The 26,852-nt window shown below is 24.9% G+C and overlaps 1 protein-coding gene and 1 long non-coding RNA gene across 2 annotated transcripts in view; one reads left to right on the forward strand and one right to left on the reverse strand.

Moving 5' to 3' along the window:
* The window catches only part of Dhc1 (dynein axonemal heavy chain 1), a 74,667-nt gene extending 54,016 nt beyond the window's left edge, over positions 1–20,651 (forward strand). Inside the window, exons 33-34 of the mRNA XM_083039084.1 lie at positions 19,160–19,454; positions 19,867–20,651. Coding sequence (XP_082895210.1) covers positions 19,160–19,454; positions 19,867–20,253 — 682 coding nt within the window. The 3' untranslated portion in view covers positions 20,254–20,651. The remainder of the gene's footprint in view (positions 1–19,159; positions 19,455–19,866) is intronic.
* On the reverse strand, positions 10,524–12,835 carry LOC145936218 (uncharacterized). Its single transcript, XR_014425344.1, has 6 exons — positions 12,584–12,835; positions 12,116–12,463; positions 11,949–12,007; positions 11,239–11,316; positions 10,844–10,933; positions 10,524–10,662 (listed from the first exon to the last, which is right to left on the reverse strand). It is a non-coding gene; the product is annotated as an uncharacterized LOC145936218 (long non-coding RNA).
* Positions 20,652–26,852: the final 6,201 nt, after the last annotated feature.

Here is a 26,852-nt window from a genome sequence, read left to right on the forward strand (position 1 = left end):
GTCAAATTCTTAATGAAAATGCATTCAATGACTTTCAAATAAGTAAATAAGATGATTGAAATAATCTTAGATCTCAGGTATTAAAAATATATAAATATTTAAATAGAACCAATATCGTAAAAATAAATTTATTACATAATAAAACACAAGTCAAATTCTAAATAAAAATGCATTCAATGTCTTTCAAATAAGTAATTAAAATGATTAAACGTATCACACATCTAATTTAATTTATTTATATAAATATTTAAAAGGGGCCAATATCGTAAAAATGAAATTATTACATAATGAAGCACGAGTCAAATTCTTAATGAAAATGCATTCAAGGTCTTTCAAATAAGTAATTAAAATGATTAAACTTATCACTCATCTAATTTAATTAAATTATATATATTTAAATGGGACCAATATCGTAAAAATGAAATTATTACATAACGAAAAAATAGTCTTATACCTAATGAAAATGCATTCAATGTCTTTTAAATAAGTAATTAGAATGATTAAACTTATCACTCATCTAATTTAATTAAATTATATATATTTAAATGGGACCAATATCGTAAAAATGAAATTATTACATAAAGAAAAAATAGTCTTATTCCTAATGAAAATGCATTCAATGTCTTTTAAATAAGTAATTAGAATGATTAAACTTATCACACATCTAATTTAATTAAATTATATAAATATTCAGATGGGACCAAAATCGTAAAAATGAAATTATTACATAATGGAGCAAGAATCAAATTCTTAATGAAAATGCATTCAATGTCTTTCAAATAAGTAATTAAAATGATTAAACTTATCACACATATTATTAAATTAAATTATATAAATATTCAGATTGGACCAATATCGTAAAAATGAAATTATTACATAATGAAGCAAGAGTCAAATTCTTAATGAAAATGCATCCAATGTCTTCCAAATAAGTAATTAAAATGATTAAACTTATCACACATCTAATTTAATTAAATTATATAAATATTCAGATGGGACCAATATAGTAAAAATGAAATTATTACATAATGAAGCAAGAATCAAATTCTTAATGAAAATGCATTCAATGTCTTTCAAATATATAATTAAAATGATTTAATTGATCAAACATCTAATTTAATTAAATTGTATAAATATTCAGATGGGACCAATATCGTAAAAATGAAATTATTACATAATGAAGCATGAATCAAATTCTTAATGAAAATGCATTCAATGTCTTTCAAATAAGTAATTAGAATGATTAAACTTATCACTCATCTAATTTAATTAAATTATATATATTTAAATGGGATCAATATCGTAAAAATGAAATTATTACATAACGAAAAAATAGTCTTATTCCTAATGAAAATGCATTCAATGTCTTTTAAATAAGTAATTAGAATGATTAAACTTATCACACATCTAATTTAATTAAATTATATAAATATTCAGATGGGACCAATATCGTAAAAACGAAATTATTGCATAATGAAGCAAGAATCAAATTCTTAATGAAAATGCATTAATGTCTTTCAAATAAGTAATTAGAATGATTAAACTTATCACTCATCTAATTTAATTAAATTATATATATTTAAATGGGACCAATATCATAAAATGAAATTATTACATAATAAAGCAAGAGTCAAATTCTTAATGAAAATGCACTCAATGTATTTCAATTATATAATTAAAATGACACAATTGATCAAACATCTAATTTAATTAAATTATATAAATATTAAGATGGGACCAATAACGTAAAAATGAAATTATTACATAATGAAGCAAGAGTCAAATTCTTAATGAAAATGCATTCAATGTCTTTCAAATAAGTAGTTAGAATGATTAAACTTATCACTCATCTAATTTAATTAAATTATATATATTTAAATGGGACCAATATCGTAAAAATGAAATTATTACTTAACGAAAAAATAGTCTTATTCCTAATGAAAATGCATTCAATGTCTTTTAAATAAGTAATTAGAATGATTAAACTTATCACACATCAAATTTAATTAAATTATATAAATATTCAGATGGGACCAATATCGTGAAAATGTAATTATTACATAATGAAGCAAGAATTAAATTCTTAATGAAAATGCATTCAATGTATTTCAAATATATAATTAAAATGACACAATTGATCAAACATCTAATTTAATTAAATTATATAAATATTAAGATGGGACCAATAACGTAAAAATGAAATTATTACATAATGAAGCAAGAGTCAAATTCTTAATGAAAATGCATTCAATGTCTTTCAAATAAGTAGTTAGAATGATTAAACTTATCACACATCTAATTTAATTTAATTGTATAAATATTTAAATGGGACCAATATCAGAAAAATGAAATTATTACATAATGAAGCAAGAGTCAAATTCTTGATGAAAATGCATTCCATGTCTTTCAAATAAGTAATTAGAATGATTAAACTTATCACTCATCTAATTTAATTAAATTATATATATTTAAATGGGACCAATATCGTAAAAATGAAATTATTACATAATGAAGCAAGAGTCAAATTCTTAATGAAAATGCACTCAATGTATTTCAAATATATAATTAAAATGATAAAATTGATCAAACATCTAATTTAAATAAATTATATAAATATTCAGATGGAACCAATATCGTAAAAATGAAACTATTAAATACTGAAGCAAGAATTAAATTCTTAATGAAAATGCATTCAATGTCTTTCAAATAAGTAATTAAAATGATTAAACTTATCACACATCTAATTTAAGTAAATTATATAAATATTCAGATGGGACCAATATAGTAAAAATGAAATTATTACATAATGAAGCAAGAATCAAATTCTTAATGAAAATGCATTCAATGTCTTTCAAATATATAATTAAAATGATTTAATTGATCAAACATCTAATTTAATTAAATTGTATAAATATTCAGATGGGACCAATATCGTAAAAATGAAATTATTACATAATGAAGCATGAATCAAATTCTTAATGAAAATGCATTCAATGTCTTTCAAATAAGTAATTAGAATGATTAAACTTATCACTCATCTAATTTAATTAAATTATATATATTTAAATGGGATCAATATCGTAAAAATGAAATTATTACATAACGAAAAAATAGTCTTATTCCTAATGAAAATGCATTCAATGTCTTTTAAATAAGTAATTAGAATGATTAAACTTATCACACATCTAATTTAATTAAATTATATAAATATTCAGATGGGACCAATATCGTAAAAACGAAATTATTACATAATGAAGCAAGAATCAAATTCTTAATGAAAATGCATTAATGTCTTTCAAATAAGTAATTAGAATGATTAAACTTATCACTCATCTAATTTAATTAAATTATATATATTTAAATGGGACCAATATCATAAAATGAAATTATTACATAATAAAGCAAGAGTCAAATTCTTAATGAAAATGCACTCAATGTATTTCAATTATATAATTAAAATGACACAATTGATCAAACATCTAATTTAATTAAATTATATAAATATTAAGATGGGACCAATAACGTAAAAATGAAATTATTACATAATGAAGCAAGAGTCAAATTCTTAATGAAAATGCATTCAATGTCTTTCAAATAAGTAGTTAGAATGATTAAACTTATCACTCATCTAATTTAATTAAATTATATATATTTAAATGGGACCAATATCGTAAAAATGAAATTATTACTTAACGAAAAAATAGTCTTATTCCTAATGAAAATGCATTCAATGTCTTTTAAATAAGTAATTAGAATGATTAAACTTATCACACATCAAATTTAATTAAATTATATAAATATTCAGATGGGACCAATATCGTAAAAATGTAATTATTACATAATGAAGCAAGAATTAAATTTTTAATGAAAATGCATTCAATGTATTTCAAATATATAATTAAAATGACACAATTGATCAAACATCTAATTTAATTAAATTATATAAATATTAAGATGGGACCAATAACGTAAAAATGAAATTATTACATAATGAAGCAAGAGTCAAATTCTTAATGAAAATGCATTCAATGTCTTTCAAATAAGTAGTTAGAATGATTAAACTTATCACACATCTAATTTAATTTAATTGTATAAATATTTAAATGGGACCAATATCAGAAAAATGAAATTATTACATAATGAAGCAAGAGTCAAATTCTTGATGAAAATGCATTCCATGTCTTTCAAATAAGTAATTAGAATGATTAAACTTATCACTCATCTAATTTAATTAAATTATATATATTTAAATGGGACCAATATCGTAAAAATGAAATTATTACATAATGAAGCAAGAGTCAAATTCTTAATGAAAATGCACTCAATGTATTTCAAATATATAATTAAAATGATAAAATTGATCAAACATCTAATTTAAATAAATTATATAAATATTCAGATGGAACCAATATCGTAAAAATGAAACTATTAAATACTGAAGCAAGAATTAAATTCTTAATGAAAATGCATTCAATGTCTTTCAAATAAGTAATTAAAATGATTAAACTTATCACACATCTAATTTAAGTAAATTATATAAATATTCAGATGGGACCAATAACGTAAAAATGAAATTATTACATAATGAAGCAAGAGTCAAATTCTTAATGAAAATGCGATCAATGTCTTTCAAATATATAATTAAAATGATTAAATTGATCAAACATCTAATTTAATTAAATTATATAAATATTCAGATGGGACCAATATCGTAAAAATGAAATTATTACATAATGAAGCAAGAATCAAATTCTTAATGAAAATGCATTAATGTCTTTCAAATAAGTAATTAAAATGATTAAACTTATCACACATCTAATTTAAATAAATTATATAAATATTCAGATGGGACCAATATCGTAAAAATGAAACTATTAAATACTGAAGCAAGAGTCAAATTCTTAATGAAAATGCATTCAATGTCTTTCAAATAAGTAATTAAGATGATTGAAATAATCTTAGATCTCAGTTATTAAAATTATATAAATATTTAAATAGAAGCAATATCGTAAAAATAAATTTATTACATAATAAAGCATAAGTCAAATTCTAAATAAAAATGCATTCAATGTCTTTCAAATAAGTAATTAAAATGATTGAAATAATCTTAGATCTCAGTTATTTAAATTATATAAATATTTAAATAGAACCAATATCGTAAAAATAAATTTATTACATAATAAAGCACGAGTCAAATTGTAAATAAAAATGCATTCAATGTCTTTCAAATAAGTAATTAAAATGATTAAACTTATCACACATATAATTAAATTAAATTATATAAATATTCAGATTGGACCAATATCGTAAAAATGAAATTATTACATAATTAAGCACGAGTCAAATTTTTGATGAAAATGCATTCAAGGTCTTTCAAATAAGTAATTAGAAAGAATAAACTAATCTCTCATCTAATTTAATTTAATTGTATAAATATTTAAATGGGACCAATATCAAAAAAATGAAATTATTACATAACGAAAGAATAGTATTATTCCTAATGAAAATGCATTCAATGTCTTTTAAATAAGTAATTAGAATGATTAAACTTATCACACACCTAATTTAATTAAATTATATAAATATTTAAATGGGACCAATATAGTAAAAATGAATTTATTACATAATGAAGCACGAGTCAAATTCTTGATGAAAATGCATTAATGTCTTTCAAATAAGTAATTAAAATGATTAAACTTATAACACATCTAATTTAATTAAATTATATAAATATTAAGATGGGACCAATAACGTAAAAATGAAATTATTACATAATGTAGCAAGAGTCAAATTCTAAATGAAAATTCATTCAATGTCTTTCAAATATATAATTAAAATGATTAAATTGATCGAACATCTAATTTAATTAAATTATATAAATATTCAGATGGGACCAATATCGTAAAAATGAAATTATTACATAATGAAGCAAGAATCAAATTCTTAATGAAAATGCATTAATGTCTTTCAAATAAGTAATTAAGATGATTGAAATAATCTTAGATCTCAGTTATTTAAATTATATAAATATTTAAATAGAACCAATATCGTAAAAATAAATTTATTACATAATAAAGCACTAGTCAAATTCTAAATAAAAATGCATTCAATGTCTTTCAAATAAGTAATTAAAATGATTAAACTTATCACACATCTAATTTAATTAAATTATATAAATATTCTGATGGGACCAATATCGTAAAAATGAAATTATTACATAATGAAGCACGAGTCAAATTTTTGAAGAAAATGCATTCAATGTCTTTCAAATAAGTAATTAAAATGATTAAACTTATCACTCATCTAATTTAATTTAATTATAAAAATATTTAAATGGGACCACTATCGTAAAAAGGAAATTATTACATAATGAAGCACGAGTCAAATTCTTGATGAAAATGCATTCAATGTCTTTCAAATAAATAATTAAAATGATTAAACTTATCACTCATCTAATTTAATTAAATTATATAAATATTTAAATGGGACCACTATCGTAAAAAGGAAATTATTACATAATGAAGCACGTGTCAAATTCTCGCTGAAAATGCATTCAATGTCTTTCAAAAAAATAATTAAAATGATTAAACTTATCACTCATCTAATTTAATTAAATTATATAAATATTTAAATGGGACCACTATCGTAAAAAGGAAATTATTACATAATGAAGCACGAGTCAAATTCTCGCTGAAAAGGCGTTCAATGTCTTTCAAATAAATAATTAAAATGATTAAATTTATCAAACATCTAATTTAATTAAATTATATAAATATTTAAATGGGACCAATATCGTAAAAATGCAATTATTACATAATAAAAAAAGAGTCCAATTCCTAATGAAAATGCATTCAATGTCTTTAAAATAAGTAATTAGAATGATTATACTTATCACACATCTAATTTAATTTAATTATCTAAATATTGAAATGGGACCACTATCGTAAAAATGAAATTATTAAATAATGAAAGAAGAGTCAAATTCTTAATGAAAATGCATTCAATGTCTTTCAAATAAGTAATTAAAATTATTGAAATGATCTTAGATCTCAGTTATTTAAATTGTATAAATATATAAATGGAACTAATATCGTAAAAATTAAATTATTTCATAACGAAGCAATAGTCAAATTCTTGATGAAAATGCATTCAATGTCTTTCAAATAAATAATTAAAATGATTAAACTTATCACTCATCTAATTTAATTAAATTATAAAAATATTTAAATTGGACCACTATCATAAAAAGGAAATTATTACATAATGAAGCACGAGTCAAATTCTTGATGAAAATGCATTCAATGTCTTTCAAATAAATAATTAAAATGATTAAATTTATCAAATCTAATTTAATTAAATTATATAAATATTGAAATGGGACCACTATCGTAAAAATGAATTTATTACATAATAAAGCACGAGTCAAATTCAAAATGAAAATGCATTCAATGTTTTTCAAATAAGTAATTAAAATGATCTGAACATCTGCTCTTAAAAATGCGATTATATATATATTTGAATAATTTTAATTCATAATTTTTAGTTTTATATATAGTTATACAAATATAATATAATAATTATATATATTGTTATCATTTAGGTATACATTAATCTATTTTACTATGTGTTACATCGATAAAAAATTTATTATAATTTCTTTGAATATTATTGTTGAATTTAATGTGAAAAAATTATCGTTATAGAAAAAAATGTACAAAATTTTTTTTTTAATATTTAGATATCAGATAAAATTAATTTCATAAAAATGTGATAAAATTAATTTCATAAAAATGTGAAAAAATTATCGTTATAGAAAAAAATGTACAAAATTTGTTTTTTTAATATTTAGATATCAGATAAAATTAATTTCATAAAAATGTGATAATATGATGTAAATAATATGTTATAATATTTTAAACTCGAATATTTTATGACAGAAATCAACTGATAACTGTCAAAAAGAATTATGACATTATTTAAAACATATATTATTATTTTAATTTTTATAACATATTATTAGTTTAAAATTTAAATAAATCGTTAATTTGCTAATTAAAATTTAAAATAATAATATGTTATAAAAATTAAAATAGTAATATATGTTGTAAATAATATGTTATAATGCCTTAGCTGCGATTAATATTTTTTGACAGAAATCAGCTGATAGTTTTCAAAAATAACAATCGAATTTTAAGTATTATATTATATTATTTAATACATATTATTATTTTAATTTTTATAACATATTATTATTTTAAAATTTAATTAACAAATTTTCGCTTAATTAATATTTTTTGACAGAAATCAGCTGATTAAAGTGTTAATTTGCTTATTAATTTTTTAAATAATATGTTTTAAATAATATGTTATAATATTTTTGACAGTTATCAGCTGATTTCTATCAAAAAATATTAATCAAGAAGAAGGTATTATAACATATTATTTACAACATAATACTATTTTAATTATATTACTATTAAATATATTACTATTTTTATCATATTATTATTTTAAAATTTAATTATCAAATTAATGCTTTAATCAGCTGATTTCTGTGAAAAAATATTAATCAAGTTTATACAAACTTTATTTTATTTTTTTTTAAATATTATTTTTAACAAAAAATCGAAGAATGGTGCGCGCGTAGCGCGCGATTGTGTTGTTCTAGTAACTAGTATATAAAATTGAAGAATGCGCGTAGCGCGCACTTGTTTTTTTCCGGTGTTTAAAAAAAGGCGTGTCATAACTTGAAGTTATGATAATTAAATCGCGACATTAAACAATCAAAAAAATTAATCATTGCACCTAATAATTAAAACTTGTTAAAAAAGATGAAGAAAAAAAGAGCGCATTTAAATATATGAGAAAACATGAATAAAATAATTCTCACTTCGATAATAGAAAATATTTAAACAAGACTGTATAAATTATCTTTTTTTTTTTAAATTGAAATATTCATCCTAATTAATTGTGTGTTTATTCATTTTGAGGTAACGGATAGTAACTATCTACAATCTACAGTCTACAATCTACATTCTAAATCTACATCTCTACAATCAAATATTTATGAAACCGTTACCTCGTAATAAAATAATAGTTTATCACTTACCAATCGATGTTCAACAGCAGAGGAGATAACTGCATACGTTGATCTGTAACATACAAATAGAATATAAATTATAACAGCGTTTTAAATAATTATTATCTAATTAGTATTTTAATATCTAATTAGTATTTTACACATTAAATTTTATATTCGACGCGTACAATAATCAGTAGATAGGTATATATAATTGAATAATTTTATAAATTTTGTAAAGATTATTTTTTTAAATATAAAAAACTTTTATAATATTTATACATATAGAGTTATTTCTCTCTAATTTTCCTTTATTTAAATTATTCAATATATAAATAGAATTATATAATATCTATGCGTAAAAAAATACGTGATTTATAACAAGTCAAATATTATACATATACATCATATTATATAAATATTATATAAATAATAAACACTCACCACAAAGTTGCTCCGCCGGTGCCTGATGCCTCCTAGTCCTGCTCCTCCTCTCAGGTCAGATTGATCAGGATTGTCCAATAATTTAAGTCAAAGTCTGCTGATTGATGATAACGCGCGATACTTTGAACGACACTCCCGCACTTAAACGCGCGATACTTTGAACGACACTCCCGCATTTGAACGCGCGACACTACCATCCGATTGTGTCTTATTGTTAGACCGTCGTGTTGCCGATCATATCGCTCAATTTTATGGCGATGTCAAGCACACCATATGTGCTTCATTAGTAATAACTGTCATTTCTTAATAATTACTATTCTATAATATCGATAACACCCCCCTTTAATGAAAATTATAATAAATTAATATTATATATAAAAGGAATTTTGTACGTTCTTTGTTATGAATCCGCGAAAATTCGATAATCAATTTTAATATATTCGCGGTTTGCAGTTTATTTCCGAATTACACGATAGCGCAATCGATGAATCACAAAAGTAAAAAAAAATAAAATAAAATAACATAATTAGTACTAAAAATTTTAAGATATTATCATGAATTTTTCTGCAAATTTTATATCACTATTACTTTTTCTTTTAGTCCAAAATTATTATATATTCTCAAAATATCCGCAAAATATCTGATATGTTATATATTTTAAAATATAACTTTATTTTAACTAATGTAAACTCAAATGATCAATCAACATAAATGAATGGATTACAAAATATATAATATAAAATCTGTACATTATAATAATAAGTAATTATAATTATTTAATCATTTAAAATTTATAATCACACATACAATTAATATAATTGTTAGTATGTTCTTTTAAAATAAATTAGATTGAATATATTATGTATTACTATATAAAATGTTTCTTTTCCTTTTCTTAAACTGTAATTCTTAAACTGTATTCATAATCTTTATTATACTTTTAATCTTTAATAACCCATTCATTTTAAGGTAACGGAACTATCTATAAAATCTACAGTCTATACACAAGCTACAATCTAGATCTACACATTTCCACACAATCTAATCTCTACAAAACCGTTACCTTTTGTAATAAAATAATTTTTCACTCACCGGTCGATGCACAATAGCGGAGTTAACTGCATTGAAGCTACGTTGATCTGTAACATATAAATAAAATTCAAATTATAGAACTGCTCAAAATAATTAATACTTAAAAAAATTATTATTTTGTATGCATTAAATTTTATATTTGATGCATACAAATAATAAACAGCAATATAATTAAAAAATTTTATAAATTTTTATTTAATAATAATTGAATTAATAATAAATACTTACACAATAGTTGCTCCGCTGGTGCCTGACGTCTCTCCCAGACCTCCTCCTCCTCTCAGATTGTCAAGATCATCAGTCGTCAGTTACGTTGATCTGTAACATACAATTCAAATTCAAATTGTAGTAGCGCTAAAAATAATTAATGTTTTAGAAAATTATTACTGTACGCATTGGATTTTATTTTCCATGCCTACAATAGAGAGCAAGGAGAAATATAGTTGAATAATTTTATAAATTTTTATTTAATTTATAATTTTTATTTAATTTACAATTATTAAATTTTTATTTAATTTATAATTATTTTTTATTTGATTTATAATAATTTTATTATTTTATTTTATTTTATTTTATAAATTTTTATTTAGTAATTGAACTAAATAAAGTCAATAAATACTCACTCCATGATTGTTCGACTGGTACCCAATGTCTCCCAGACCTCCTCCTCTCAGATTATCAAGACAGTCAGTTATGTTGATCTGTAACATATAAATAAAATTCAAATTGTAGCAGCACACAAAATATATAAATATTCAGATGGGACCAATATCGTAAATATGATTTTATTACATAATGAAGCAAGAGTCAAATTCTGAATGAAAATGCATTCAATGTTATTCAAATAAGTAATTAAAATGATTAACCTTATCACACATCTCATTTAATTAAATTCCATAGAATCGTTTTCATTAGAGACTTTTTAGAAGTCATTAAAATATTCATGAGATTGTTAATACGAATGCTTATTGACAATATATATAATGTATAATTTAAATTTCTTTCTGAGCTAATTTAAAAAATAGATTTTTTTAACCAATGTTATATTATTGCGTTTTTTGAAAAAAAAAAAAAAAAAGAATAACTTTAAGATATTTATGAAATTTTTAATGCGAGTGCTTATCGAAAATATTATAAATTTATATATATGTATATATGTATAATGTAAATTTATTTCTGAGCTAATCTCAAAAATCAATTTATATCCTAAACAATATTATGTTATTATTATATTAGCGGTTTTTATGTGCTGGCTAATATATATTTCAAATAAATGGCGATGATATAAATTCGACGATAGGTATAATTAGTTAAATAAAATCAATTTACTCACCGGTCGTTGAAACGCGGTTATATTTTCGTTGATTGTTGCGTCGCTTCGGAAAGTCGTTCCTATAAATAATATTATATTATTATTATATGAGCGATTTTCATATGCTAGCTATATATTTCAGGTAAATGACAATGATATAATCAGGTAAATAAAGTCAATTTGCTCACCAGTCGTTGAAACGCTGCCATATTCTCGTTGATTGTTGCGTCGTTTCGGAAATCGTTCGCCGAGATGCATTTTCATCGACCAGGCATTACAGATTTCGATTTCCCCCATTAAATAATACGATAGAACGATCACCCGTTACTTTGTACGGCATTCTCGACACCGATTGCACGCACTACGCACCGGATTGCATAAATAACAACGGATAAATAACGACGATATATAACCATCCGCCACTTTCGATATTCGCGATATGTAGTGAAGTAGTACGCTGTGACGTAGTACATCGTGACGTAGTGCAACACTTTGTGCGGCGCGAACTTCGCGCGGTTCGCGTGCGACACAATCATCTGAAAACGATAAATTATGTATTGATTAAATATCTCACATCCAAAATATAGTTTTCCCAAAGCACAAAAGCTTGAACGCGATGCGATTCGTATAAATAAATGACGCCAAATGATACATACCTCTTAATAAATAGAATGTTCAATGAGATCGATCGATTCGGAGAAAAAGCGGCTAAGTGGCGTAGCCCGGCGGATGCAGACTGTCGTAGGTTGATTAACCGTGATCGCACGAATTAATTAATACTTCCTGCTAATTGCCCGTGGCACGATTCAATACTCCCAACATTCGTTTGTACGCGGAATTCATTCTTAACGGGAAAAACGCGTGAAAAATGCGGAGCCGATTGAGCGCGATACCGTGACTAGCGAGAGGACGCGAGGGACGAAGGACGTGACGTAGTAACTACGTAAGACGACACTCAGCGCGCCGCGCGCCAAATTCAAAAACCATTATAGGCTGTAACATTTGTACTTGAACCATCGTCTAAATTATTACTGTGTATTTAAATTTATATTATATACGATTCAATATTTCGATTTCGTAATCACTGTGATTGTAATTTTAAGTGTGTCATTTATACGTGTGTGTACGGAACCTGACATATATACATATTAATATCAAATTTCGAAGACTGATTAAAGATTAAACGCGATTGCATGTATTAAGTAATATTTCGATGATTGTCCATCAATATTTCTTGCAATTATGAATATCGCTTATTCAAGTTTAACATCGCGTAATAAAATAACATAATGTGTTATGCTCGTCAGCAATTAAACAGATTGTACTTATACTTAATATCTAATTTGTAGGCTGGTATTCTGATGGTACCATCATAATGTGTAGACAATGTGCTGTTAAAATATATGAAAGAATAATTTTTGGCGCGTCTTAAAATATTGAAAATTAAAACTTTTAAGCCGCGAATCTCATACGGCGCACAATTATATTAAGTATATTGTATCAAAAAGGAAATTATTACATAATGAAGCACGAGTCAAATTCTTGATGAAAATGCATTCAATGTCTTCCAAATAAGTAATTAGAATGATTAAATTTATCACTCATCTAATTTAATTTAATTATATAAATATTTAAATGGGACCAATATCGTAAAAATGATTTTATTATGTAATAAAATAAGAGTCAAATTCTTGATGAAAATGCATTCCATATCTTTCCAATAAGTAATTAAAATGATTGAAATAATCTCAAATCTCAGTTATTTAAATTGTATAAATATATAAATGGAACCAATATCGTAAAAATTCAATTATTACATAACGAAGCAATAGTCTAATTCTTAATGAAAATGCATTAAATGTATTTCAAATAAGTAATTAGAATGATTAAACTTATCACTCATCTAATTTAATTTAATTATGTAAATATTTAAAAGGGACCAATATCGTAAAAATGAAATTATTACATAATAAAGCAATAGTCTAATTCTTAATGAAAATGCATTCAATGTCTTTCAAATAAGTAATTAGAATGATTAAACTTATCACACATCTAATTTAATTAAATTATATAAATATTTATATGGGACCACTATCGAAAAAATGAAATTATTATATAATGAAAGAAGAGTCAAATTCTTGATGAAAATGCATTCAATGTCTTTCAAATAAGTAATTAAAATGATTAAACTTATCACTCATCTAATTTAATTAAATTATATAAATATTTAAATGGGACCACTATCGTAAAAAGGAAATTATTACATAATGAAGCACGAGTCAAATTCTCGCTGAAAAGGCGTTCAATGTCTTTCAAATAAATAATTAAAATGATTAAATTTATCAAACATCTAATTTAATTAAATTATATAAATATTTAAATGGGACCAATATCGTAAAAATGCAATTATTACATAATAAAAAAAGAGTCCAATTCCTAATGAAAATGCATTCAATGTCTTTAAAATAAGTAATTAGAATGATTATACTTATCACACATCCAATTTAATTTAATTATATAAATATTGAAATGGGACCACTATCGTAAAAATGAAATTATTAAATAATGAAAGAAGAGTCAAATTCTTAATGAAAATGCATTCAATGTCTTTCAAATAAGTAATTAAAATGATTGAAATGATCTTAGATCTCAGTTATTTAAATTGTATAAATATATAAATGGAACCAATATCGTAAAAATGAAATTATTATATAATAAAAGAAGAGTCAAATTCTTGATGAAAATGCATTCAATGTCTTTCAAATAAATAATTAAAATGATTAAACTTATCACTCATCTAATTTAATTAAATTATAAAAATATTTAAATGGGACCACTATCGTAAAAAGGAAATTATTACATAATGATGCACGAGTCAAATTCTTGATGAAAATGCATTCAATGTCTTTCAAATAAATAATTAAAATGATTAAATTTATCAAACATCTAATTTAATTAAATTATATAAATATTTAAATGGGACCAATATCGTAAAAATGAAATTATTACATAATGAAACAATAGTCTAATTCTTGATGAAAATGCATTCAATGTATTTCAAATAAGTAATTAGAATGATTAAACTTATCACACATCTAATTTAATTTAATTATATAAATATTTATATGGGAAATTATATAAATATTTATATGGGACCACTATCGAAAAAATGAAATTATTATATAATGAAAGAAGAGTCAAATTCTTGATGAAAATGCATTCAATGTCTTTCAAATAAGTAATTAAAATGATTAAACTTATCACTCATCTAATTTAATTAAATTATATAAATATTTAAATGGGACCACTATCGTAAAAAGGAAATTATTACATAATGAAGCACGAGTCAAATTCTTGATGAAAATGCATTCAATGTCTTTCAAATAAATAATTAAAATGATTAAATTTATCAAACATCTAATTTAATTAAATTATATAAATATTTAAATGGGACCACTATCTTAAAAATGAAATTATTACATAATGAAGCAATAGTCTAATTCCTAATGAAAATGCATTCAATGTCTTTCAAATAAGTAATTAGAATGATTATACTTATCACACATCTAATTTAATTTAATTATATAAATATTGAAATGGGACCACTATCGTAAAAATGAATTTATTACATAATAAAGCACGAGTCAAATTCAAAATGAAAATGCATTCAATGTTTTTCAAATAAGTAATTAAAATGATCTGAACATCTGCTCTTAAAAATGCGATTATATATATATTTGAATAATTTTAATTCATAATTTTTAGTTTTATATATAGTGATACAAATATAATATAATAATTATATATATTGTTATCATTTAGGTATACATTAATCTATTTTACTATGTGTTACATCGATAAAAAATTTATTATAATTTCTTTGAATATTATTGTTGAATTTAATGTGAAAAAATTATCGTTATAGAAAAAAATGTACAAAATTTTTTTTTTTAATATTTAGATATCAGATAAAATTAATTTCATAAAAATGTGATAAAATTAATTTCATAAAAATGTGAAAAAATTATCGTTATAGAAAAAAATGTACAAAATTTGTTTTTTTAATATTTAGATATCAGATAAAATTAATTTCATAAAAATGTGATAATATGATGTAAATAATATGTTATAATATTTTAAACTCGAATATTTTATGACAGAAATCAGCTGATAACTGTCAAAAAGAATTATGACATTATTTAAAACATATATTATTATTTTAATTTTTATAACATATTATTATTTTAAAATTTAAATTAATCGTTAATTTGCTAATTAAAATTTAAAATAATAATAGGTTATAAAAATTAAAATAGTAATATATGTTGTAAATAATATGTTATAATGCCTTAGCTGCGATTAATATTTTTTGACAGAAATCAGCTGATAGTTTTCAAAAATAACAATCGAATTTTAAGTATTATATTATATTATTTAATACATATTATTATTTTAATTTTTATAACATATTATTATTTTAAAATTTAATTAACAAATTTTCGCTTAATTAATATTTTTTGACAGAAATCAGCTGATTAAAGTGTTAATTTGCTTATTAATTTTTTAAATAATATGTTTTAAATAATATGTTATAATATTTTTGACAGTTATCAGCTGATTTCTATCAAAAAATATTAATCAAGAAGAAGGTATTATAACATATTATTTACAACATAATACTATTTTAATTATATTACTATTAAATATATTACTATTTTTACCATATTATTATTTTAAAATTTAATTATCAAATTAATGCTTTAATCAGCTGATTTCTGTGAAAAAATATTAATCAAGTTTATACAAACTTTATTTTATTTTTTTTTAAATATTCTTTTTAACAAAAAATCGAAGAATGGCGCGCGAGTAGCGCGCGATTGTGTTGTTCTAGTATACGTAAAATGAATCCGCGCCGTATGTGGCCCGCGGTTTAAAAATTTTAATTTCCAATATTTTAAAACGAGCCAAAAATTATTCTTTTATATATTTCAACAGTACATTATCTACACAATATGATGGTACCATCAGCATATCAGCCTACAAACTTTTTGATCTAATATACGTAAATTGAATCCGCGCCGTATGGGGTTTGCGGTTCAAAAATTCTAATTTTCAATATTTTAAAACGAGCCAAAAATTATTCTTATATATATTTCAACAGTACATTATCTGCACAATATGATGGTACCATCAGCATACCAGCGTACAAACTTTTTAATCTAATATACGTAAAATGAATCCGCGCCGTATGTGGCCCGCGGTTTAAAAATTGTAATTTCCAATATTTTAAAACGAGCCAAAAATTATTCTATTATATATTTCAACAGTACATTATCTCCACAATATGATGGTACCATCAGCATACCAACCTACAAATATTTTGATCTAATATACGTAAAATGAATGCGCGCCGTATGTAGTCCGCGGTTCAAAAATTCTAATTTTCAATATTTTAAAACGAACCAAAAATTATTCTTATATATATTTCAACAGTACATTATCTGCACAATATGATGGTACCATCAGCATATCAGCGTACAAACTTTTTGATCTAATATGCGTAAAATGAATGCGCGCCGTATGTAGTACGCGGTTTAAAAATTCTAATTTCCAATATTTTAAAACGAGCCAAAAATTATTCTTTTATATATTTCAACAGTACATTATCTGCACAATATGATGGTACCATCAGCATATCAGCCTACAAACTTTTTGATCTAATATACGTAAAATAATTCCGCGCCGTATGTGGTCCGCGGTTTAAAAATTTTAATTTTCAATATTTTAAAACGAGCCAAAAATTAATCTTTTATATATTTCAACATTACATTGTCTGCACATTCTGATGTTAAATGTTCTACGACTTACACAGGCCTTAATTTTTGAATTGAAAGCTTAAACGTTTTTTGCGAAAATTAAGGCCTGGATAAGTCGTCCAACATTTTCTGAGGTCTTATTTTGTAGATCTTGAAGAGACCTTTAAAACGCGCCCAAAGAAAATGTTCTACTACTTACACTGGCCTTAATTTTCGCAAAAAACGTTTAAACTTTGAATTCAAAAATTAAAGTCTGTGTAAGTCGTAGAACATTTGCTGAGGACTCATTTTGTTCGTCTTAAAGAGATCTTTAAAAGATCCTTAAAAGTTCGTCTTGATGAGATCTTTAAAAGAACGTTTAAACTTGGAAAGATTAAGGCCTCTATAAAGCCTAAAACATTTTCTGTCGGCTCGTTTTGTAGGTCTTGAAGAAATCTTTTAAAGATCTCTTCTATAAAGCCTAGAACAGAAAATGTTTTAGCCTTTATAGAGGCCTTAATTTTTTCAAGTTTAATCGTTTATCGGGAAAATTCAGCAAACTATAAAATTAAAATAGCAATATGTTGTGAATAATATGTTGTAATACCTTATCCTCGATTAATATTTTTGTTACAGAAATCAGCTGATTAAAACGTTAATTTGCTAATTAATTTTTAAAATAAGAATATATGTTATAACATTTAAAATAATAATATGTTTTAAATAATGTATATTATAATTCCTTAAACTCGATTAATATTTATGACAGCTATCAGCTGATTTCTGTCAAAAAATATTAATCGCAGATAAAGCATTATAACATATTATTTATAAAATTGTTATTTTAATTTTCTTAAAATATTTTTATTTTAAAATTTAATTATCAATGTAATGCTTTAATCATCTGATTTCTGTCAAAAAATATGAATCAAGTTTAAACAAACTTTATATAAAAACATCATTCTTTTTTATATAAAATCAAGGAATGGCGTAGCGCGCGCTTGTGTTGTTCTAATTCTTTTCTAAAAAAGACATTAAGTCGATTCTCGTAAGTATTGTTGCCTTTTTTCCTCGAAAATATTAATCAAGTTTAAAGTATTATAACATATTATTATTTTATTTAATTTTATTTTGGACTAACTGTCAAACTGCTAGCTGCTAACCCTCGCGATGACAGCCTTTCGATGCTACGAATATGACACACAACGCAAATCGACAGAAAGCTAATCAGCATTGCGAAAAAGATGCAACAATACACTTCGAGACTTTCGAGATGACTTCGATACATTCGAGAATCGACTTAACATGCCTTTTTTAGATAGGGATTTTTAATTTAATACAAAGAAAACATAAAAATTGGAATAAAATTGGAATAAAAAGAATTTTAATAGAATAAGTTATAACTTCCCTTTTTTTAAATTAAGACAATTTTTTCAGAATTTCGAGAGTCATCAAAGAAGTACGAAGTACTTTAACGGATTTAAAATTAGCTATCGAGGGTACTATTGTAATGAGCCAAGGCTTACGAACATCATTGGACTCAATGTATGATGCGCGCATTCCGGACAAATGGTTGAAAATATCTTGGGAATCTGCGACTTTGGGTTTTTGGTATACAGAACTTTTAGAAAGAGATCATCAGTTCAGACAATGGTGCAATCACGGCCGTCCGAGAGTATTTTGGATGACTGGATTTTTTAATCCGCAAGGATTTTTAACAGCGATGAGACAGGTGAGAATCAAAAACGTTGAAAAAGAAATATTATATCGGCTTGTAAGTATATATCATATCTCTAATAAGAATATAAATATATATTTAATAGAACTAATTATTAACATTTAAATTTAATTTGCAAAAAAAAGAATGAAAAATTACATAGAAATAATGAATCAATAAGTTATAATAATCATTGTGATTGTTACATTCGGAAAATATAATTTTTAGTATTTTTTATATTTTTTAATAAAATTTGAATGCACTATATGCATGCTGTAAAATTCACTGCTGATTATAAAATTTATAATAAAACACTGAATCATAAAATATTTGTGATAGGTATATATAGCTTACCATTATTATAATTAGCTGCATCTTTTATAAGAGTTTTATTTTATAATTTCAACTAAATCTATAAATTTTATAGGAAGTAACAAGAGCACACAAGGGTTGGGCTTTAGATTCTGTAGTTTTGCAAAACGTGATTACGCGTTATAATAAAGAGGATATTAAAAGTCAGCCACAAGAAGGAGTTTACGTTCACGGTTTGTTCTTGGAAGGCGCATCGCTCGATCGAAAAACTGGTAAACTCGTTGAGAGTAAACCAAAAGTTCTGTATGAACAAATGCCGGTTATTTATATTTTCGCAATAAACACTACCGCGGGTAAAGATCCGAAATTGTACGAATGCCCTATATATAGAAAGCCTCAAAGAACAGATTCAAAATATGTTGGTTCTATCGATTTTGAAACGGATTACAATCCTCGACATTGGACACTTCGTGGTGTAGCTCTGTTATGTGATATTAAATAAAGAATTAGATAAGGTATAGTACAATATCCCTTTTCTAAAAAGTGCATGTTAAGTCGATTCTCGCAAGTATTGTTGCCTCTTTTCCGCGATGCTGATTGGTTATCTCGATGTGTGCTGCGTTGTACATTACTTCATATTGATAAAAGCCTGTCAAGGTTGAGCGACGCATTTTGACAGTTCAAATGTATATACGCATTTTGACAGTTCAAATGTATATATTGAGAGGTTAATAGTGTATTCAATTTGTGAATGCAATTATTGTGGTTTATATTATGATATACATGATATTATGTGTACATATCATTAAATTAAATTAAAGAAAATATATATAAAGAAGACGAAGAAAGGAGGAAGAGGAAGTAGGAAAGAATAGAGAGAAAGGTATGTGAAGTAAAGTATATATATTTTATAAATGTAATAAATAAAGCATTATTTAATCCAATTTACTCAAAGCATTATTTAATCCAATCAAATCCACATTATTTTATCAAGAGTTTTATGCGTTATTGTTGTGTAGATATTATTAATAAAGTACTATAGTTAAATATTATTAATGTTATTTAATTTTATTGATAATTAATATTATTTAATTTACTTATAGAATATTAAAATATTAAAATATTACTAAATTATATATTACTTCGTTAATGTTTAAATATTATTAGTTTTAATAAATTTTTTTATGTTTTATTTAAAGTTATAAAAAAGACCAATTATTTTTTTAATTATACCATTAATTTTATTACTCATAGATAGAGAAGAATAGAAAGAGAGAAAAAAGAGTAGGAAAAAAAAGAGAGAAAAAGAGAAAGGAGAAGAAGAGAAGAAAGTTTTATTTAAAATATAAGAAAAGGAAATAAGAGAGTGAAAATGAATAAAGGAGAGAGAAAGAAAAAGGAAAAGTAGAAAAAAGCGAAAAGTTTTATTTAAAATTAAAGAAGAGATGGAGAATAAAAGAAAAAAGGTAAATGATTGAAGGAAAAGAGAGAATAAGGAATATATCAGATTATAATAATTATTAGGTATTAATTTTTTAATTGTTCGAATATTATTGTAATTTTAATAATCCTTTAAATATTTTATTTAAAGTTAAATGGGCTACTTTCGTGACAGAATTAAAATGTTCAGTTTAAAATGATCCGTGGCTATGATTTGTTAAATTTGAAATTTTATTAGAATCATCATAATTTCAGATTTGATCAATCACAGCACACTAATCACAGCGTACAATTCATTTTAATTAGAATTATTTTAATTTTGTCGTGTAAGGGCATAGGAGACGAATTATAATTATTAATTATATCATTAATTTTATCATTTATAGATAAAGAATAATAGAAAGAGAGAAAAAGAGGGAGATAGAAATGCAGAGAAAAAAGAAAACAAAGCTTTATTTAAAATAAAAGAAGAGAAATATTAAGCAAAAGAGAGGGAGAAAAAAAAGATTATAGAAAAAGAGAGAAGAAGGAATATAAAATAAAGTAAATTATCTTTAAATATTTTATTAAAGTTAAAGAGATGAATTGTATATTATTAATTATATTATTAATAGATAAAGAAAGAAAGAGAGGGAGAGAGAGAGAGAGAAGAAAAGAAAAAAAGATAAAGGAAAATGAAGAGGAAAAAAGGAGGAAGTTTTATTTGAAATTAAATAAGAAAAAGAGAATAAATAAAAGAGAGGGTGAAAGAGAGAAAAAGACTGAAATAGGAAAGAAGGAATATAATATTAAGTAGTATTTTTTCAGAATTATAAAATATATTATTAAATATAATTAATAAGTTTTAAATATTATTTATATTATTTATATTATTTAATTTTTTAAGGTTCCTTGGCATTTGCTGCGGCCTTGTTGGATTTTGACGTCGAAGGTGAGAAAATACACGCTAAAAATTATTGCGTGCTATTTTTAGATAAAAAAATATTTTGATGAAACATAACTTCAGATGGCTTTAGCATACTGTTAAAATAGTCCGAAAACTATTCTTTCCCTTCGAAAATCAATCAACAATCGTAAAATGATCGTGATGCAGATTTTGTCATACGAAATGCGCAGTAGAAATGAGTTTCGACATATATTACCGCGATATATGCATGCAGTCACGCATAACTCGTGATAATGTGCAGACAATGTACTGTTAAAATGTATATAAGATTAATTTTTTGCACGTTTTGAAATATCGAAAATTAAAATTTTTAAGCCGCAAATCCCATACGGCGCAGATTTATATAACGTATATTGGACCAAAAAGATAGTACGCTGGTATGCTTATGGTACAAAGATAATCAGCAAATAATACATTATTGAAATATATATACGATGAATTTTTGGCTCGCCTTAAAATATTAGAAATCGATACTTTTTTACAGTTGACCCTATGCGACGCAATCTTATTCTATGTACATCAAGTTAAAACAATTGTACGCTGGTGTCTGTTTGGTACCAAATGATTCTGTAATCAATGTACTATTAAAATGTATAATCGATGAAATTTTGGCTCGTCTTAAAATAATAGAAATTGATACATTTTTGCCGCTGACCCTATGCGACGCATACTTATTTTATGTATAACATATTAAAAAATTTGTACGCTGGTGTCTGCATGGTACCAAAAGATTCTGCAATCAATGTACTATTAAAATGTATAATCGATGAATTTTTGGCTCGCCTTTAAATATTAGAAATCAATACTTTTTTGCGGCTGACCCTGTGCGACGCATCCTTATTTTATGTTTATCAAATTAAAAAATTTGTACGCTGGTGTCTGGTTGGTACCAAATAATTCTGTAATCAATGTACTATTAAAATGTATAATCTATGAATTTTTGGCTCGTCTTAAAATATTGGAAATCGATACTTTTTACCGCTGACCCTATGCGACGCAACATTATTTTAAGTATATCAAGTTAAAAAATTTGTACGCTGGTGTCTGTTTGGTACCAAATGATTCTGTAATCAATGTACTATTAAAATGTATAATCGATGAATTTTTGGCTCGTCTTAAAATATTAGAAATCGATACTTTTTTGACGCGGACCCTGTGCGACGCAATATTATTTTATGTATATCAAGTTAAAAAATTTGTACGCTGGTGTCTGTTTGGTACCAAAAGATTCTGTAATCAATGTACTATTAAAATGTATAATCGATGAATTTTTGGCTAGTCTTAAAATATTAGAAATCAATACTTTTTTGACGCGGACCCTGTGCGACGCATACTTATTTTATGTTTATCGTATTAAAAAATTTGTACGCTGGTGTCTGTTTGGTACTAAAAGATTCTGTAATCAATGTACTATTAAAATGTATAATCGATGAAATTTTGGCTCGTCTTTAAATATTAGAAATCGATACTTTTTTACCGCTGATCCCATGCGACGCATCCTTAATTTATGTATAGCAAATGAAAAAGTTTGTACGCTGTTGTCTGCTTGGTACCAAATGATTCTGTAATCAATGTACTATTAAAATGTATAATCGATGAATTTTTGGCTCGTCTTAAAATATTAGAAATTGATATTTTTTGACGCGGACCCTGTGCGACGCATCCTTAATTTATGTTTATCGTATTAAAAAATTTGTACGCTGGTGTCTGTTTGGTACCAAATGATTCTGTAATCAATGTACTATTAAAATGTATAATCGATGAATTTTTGGCTCGTCTTAAAATATTAGAAATCGATACTTTTTTGACGCGGACCCTGTGCGACGCAATCTTATTTTATGTATATCAAGTTACAAAATTTGTACGCTGTTGTCTGTTTGGTACCAAATGATTCTGTAATCAGTGTACTATTAAAATGTATAATCGATGAATTTTTGGCTCGTCTTAAAATATTGGAAATCGATACTTTTTACCGCTGACCCTATGCGACGCAACCTTATTTTATGTTTATCGTATTAAAAAATTTGTACGCTGGTATCTGCATGGTACCAAAAGATTCTGTAATCAATGTACTATTAAAATGTATAATCGATGAATTTTTGGCTCGTCTTAAAATATTAGAAATTGATACTTTTTTGACGCGAACCCTGTGCGACGCATCCTTATTTTATGTATAGCAAATGAAAAAGTTTGTACGCTGGTGTCTGTTTGGTATCAAATGATTCTGTAATCAATGTACTATTAAAATGTATAATCGATGAATTTTTGGCTCGTCTTTAAATAATAGAAATCGATACTTTTTTACCGATGATCCCATGCGACGCATCCTTAATTTATGTATAGCAAATGAAAAAGTTTGTACGCTGTTGTCTGCTTGGTACCAAATGATTCTGTAATAAATGTACTATTAAAATGTATAATCGATGAAGTTTTGGCTCGTCTTAAAAAATTAGAAATTGATACTTTTTTACCGCTGATCCTATGCGACGCAACATTATTTTATGTTTATCGTATTAAAAAATTTGTACGCTGGTGTCTGCATGGTACCAAAAGATTCTGTAATCAATGTACTATTAAAATGTATAATCGATGAATTTTTGGCTCGTCTTGAAATATTGGAAATCGATACTTTTTACCGCTGACCCTATGCGACGCAACATTATTTTAAGTATATCAAGTTAAAAAATTTGTACGCTGGTGTCTGTTTGGTACCAAATGATTCTGTAATCAATGTACTATTAAAATGTATAATCGATGAATTTTTGGCTCGTCTTAAAATATTGGAAATCGATACTTTTTACCGCTGACCCTATGCGACGCAACCTTATTTTATGTTTATCGTATTAAAAAATTTGTACGCTGGTGTCTGCATGGTACCAAAAGATTCTGTAATCAATGTACTATTAAAATGTATAATCGATGAATTGTTGGCTCGCCTTAAAATATTAGAAATTGATATTTTTTTGACGCGGACCCTGTGCGACGCATCCTTAATTTATGTTTATCGTATTAAAAAATTTGTACGCTGGTGTCTGTTTGGTACCAAATGATTCTGTAATCAATGTACTATTAAAATGTATAATCGATGAATTTTTGGCTCGTCTTAAAATATTGGAAATCGATACTTTTTACCGCTGACCCTATGCGACGCAACATTATTTTAAGTATATCAAGTTAAAAAATTTGTACGCTGTTGTCTGTATGGTACCAAATGATTCTGTAATCAGTGTACTATTAAAATGTATAATCGATGAATTTTTGGCTCGTCTTAAAATATTGGAAATCGATACCTTTTAACGCTGACCCTATGCGACGCAACCTTATTTTATGTTTATCGTATTAAAAAATTTGTACGCTGGTGTCTGCATGGTACCAAAAGATTCTGTAATCAATGTACTATTAAAATGTATAATCGATGAATTTTTGGCTCGTCTTAAAATATTGGAAATCGATACTTTTTACCGCTGACCCTATGCGACGCAATATTATTTTAAGTATATCAAGTTAAAAAATTTGTACGCTGGTGTCTGTTTGGTACCAAATGATTCTGTAATCAATGTACTATTAAAATGTATAATCGATGAATTTTTGGCTCGTCTTAAAATATTGGAAATCGATACTTTTTACCGCTGACCCTATGCGACGCAACCTTATTTTATGTTTATCGTATTAAAAAATTTGTACGCTGGTATCTGCATGGTACCAAAAGATTCTGTAATCAATGTACTATTAAAATGTATAATCGATGAATTTTTGGCTCGTCTTAAAATATTAGAAATTGATACTTTTTTGACGCGAACCCTGTGCGACGCATCCTTATTTTATGTATAGCAAATGAAAAAGTTTGTACGCTGGTGTCTGTTTGGTATCAAATGATTCTGTAATCAATGTACTATTAAAATGTATAATCGATGAATTTTTGGCTCGTCTTTAAATAATAGAAATCGATACTTTTTTACCGATGATCCCATGCGACGCATCCTTAATTTATGTATAGCAAATGAAAAAGTTTGTACGCTGTTGTCTGCTTGGTACCAAATGATTCTGTAATAAATGTACTATTAAAATGTATAATCGATGAAGTTTTGGCTCGTCTTAAAAAATTAGAAATTGATACTTTTTTACCGCTGATCCTATGCGACGCAACATTATTTTATGTTTATCGTATTAAAAAATTTGTACGCTGGTGTCTGCATGGTACCAAAAGATTCTGTAATCAATGTACTATTAAAATGTATAATCGATGAATTTTTGGCTCGTCTTGAAATATTGGAAATCGATACTTTTTACCGCTGACCCTATGCGACGCAACATTATTTTAAGTATATCAAGTTAAAAAATTTGTACGCTGGTGTCTGTTTGGTACCAAATGATTCTGTAATCAATGTACTATTAAAATGTATAATCGATGAATTTTTGGCTCGTCTTAAAATATTGGAAATCGATACTTTTTACCGCTGACCCTATGCGACGCAACCTTATTTTATGTTTATCGTATTAAAAAATTTGTACGCTGGTGTCTGCATGGTACCAAAAGATTCTGTAATCAATGTACTATTAAAATGTATAATCGATGAATTGTTGGCTCGCCTTAAAATATTAGAAATTGATATTTTTTTGACGCGGACCCTGTGCGACGCATCCTTAATTTATGTTTATCGTATTAAAAAATTTGTACGCTGGTGTCTGTTTGGTACCAAATGATTCTGTAATCA

Source organism: Prenolepis imparis, unplaced genomic scaffold (genome assembly GCF_030444845.1).
Source record: "Prenolepis imparis isolate NDT839.2.m4 unplaced genomic scaffold, iyPreImpa1.0 SCAF_5, whole genome shotgun sequence".
Lineage (NCBI taxonomy): Eukaryota > Metazoa > Arthropoda > Insecta > Hymenoptera > Formicidae > Prenolepis > Prenolepis imparis.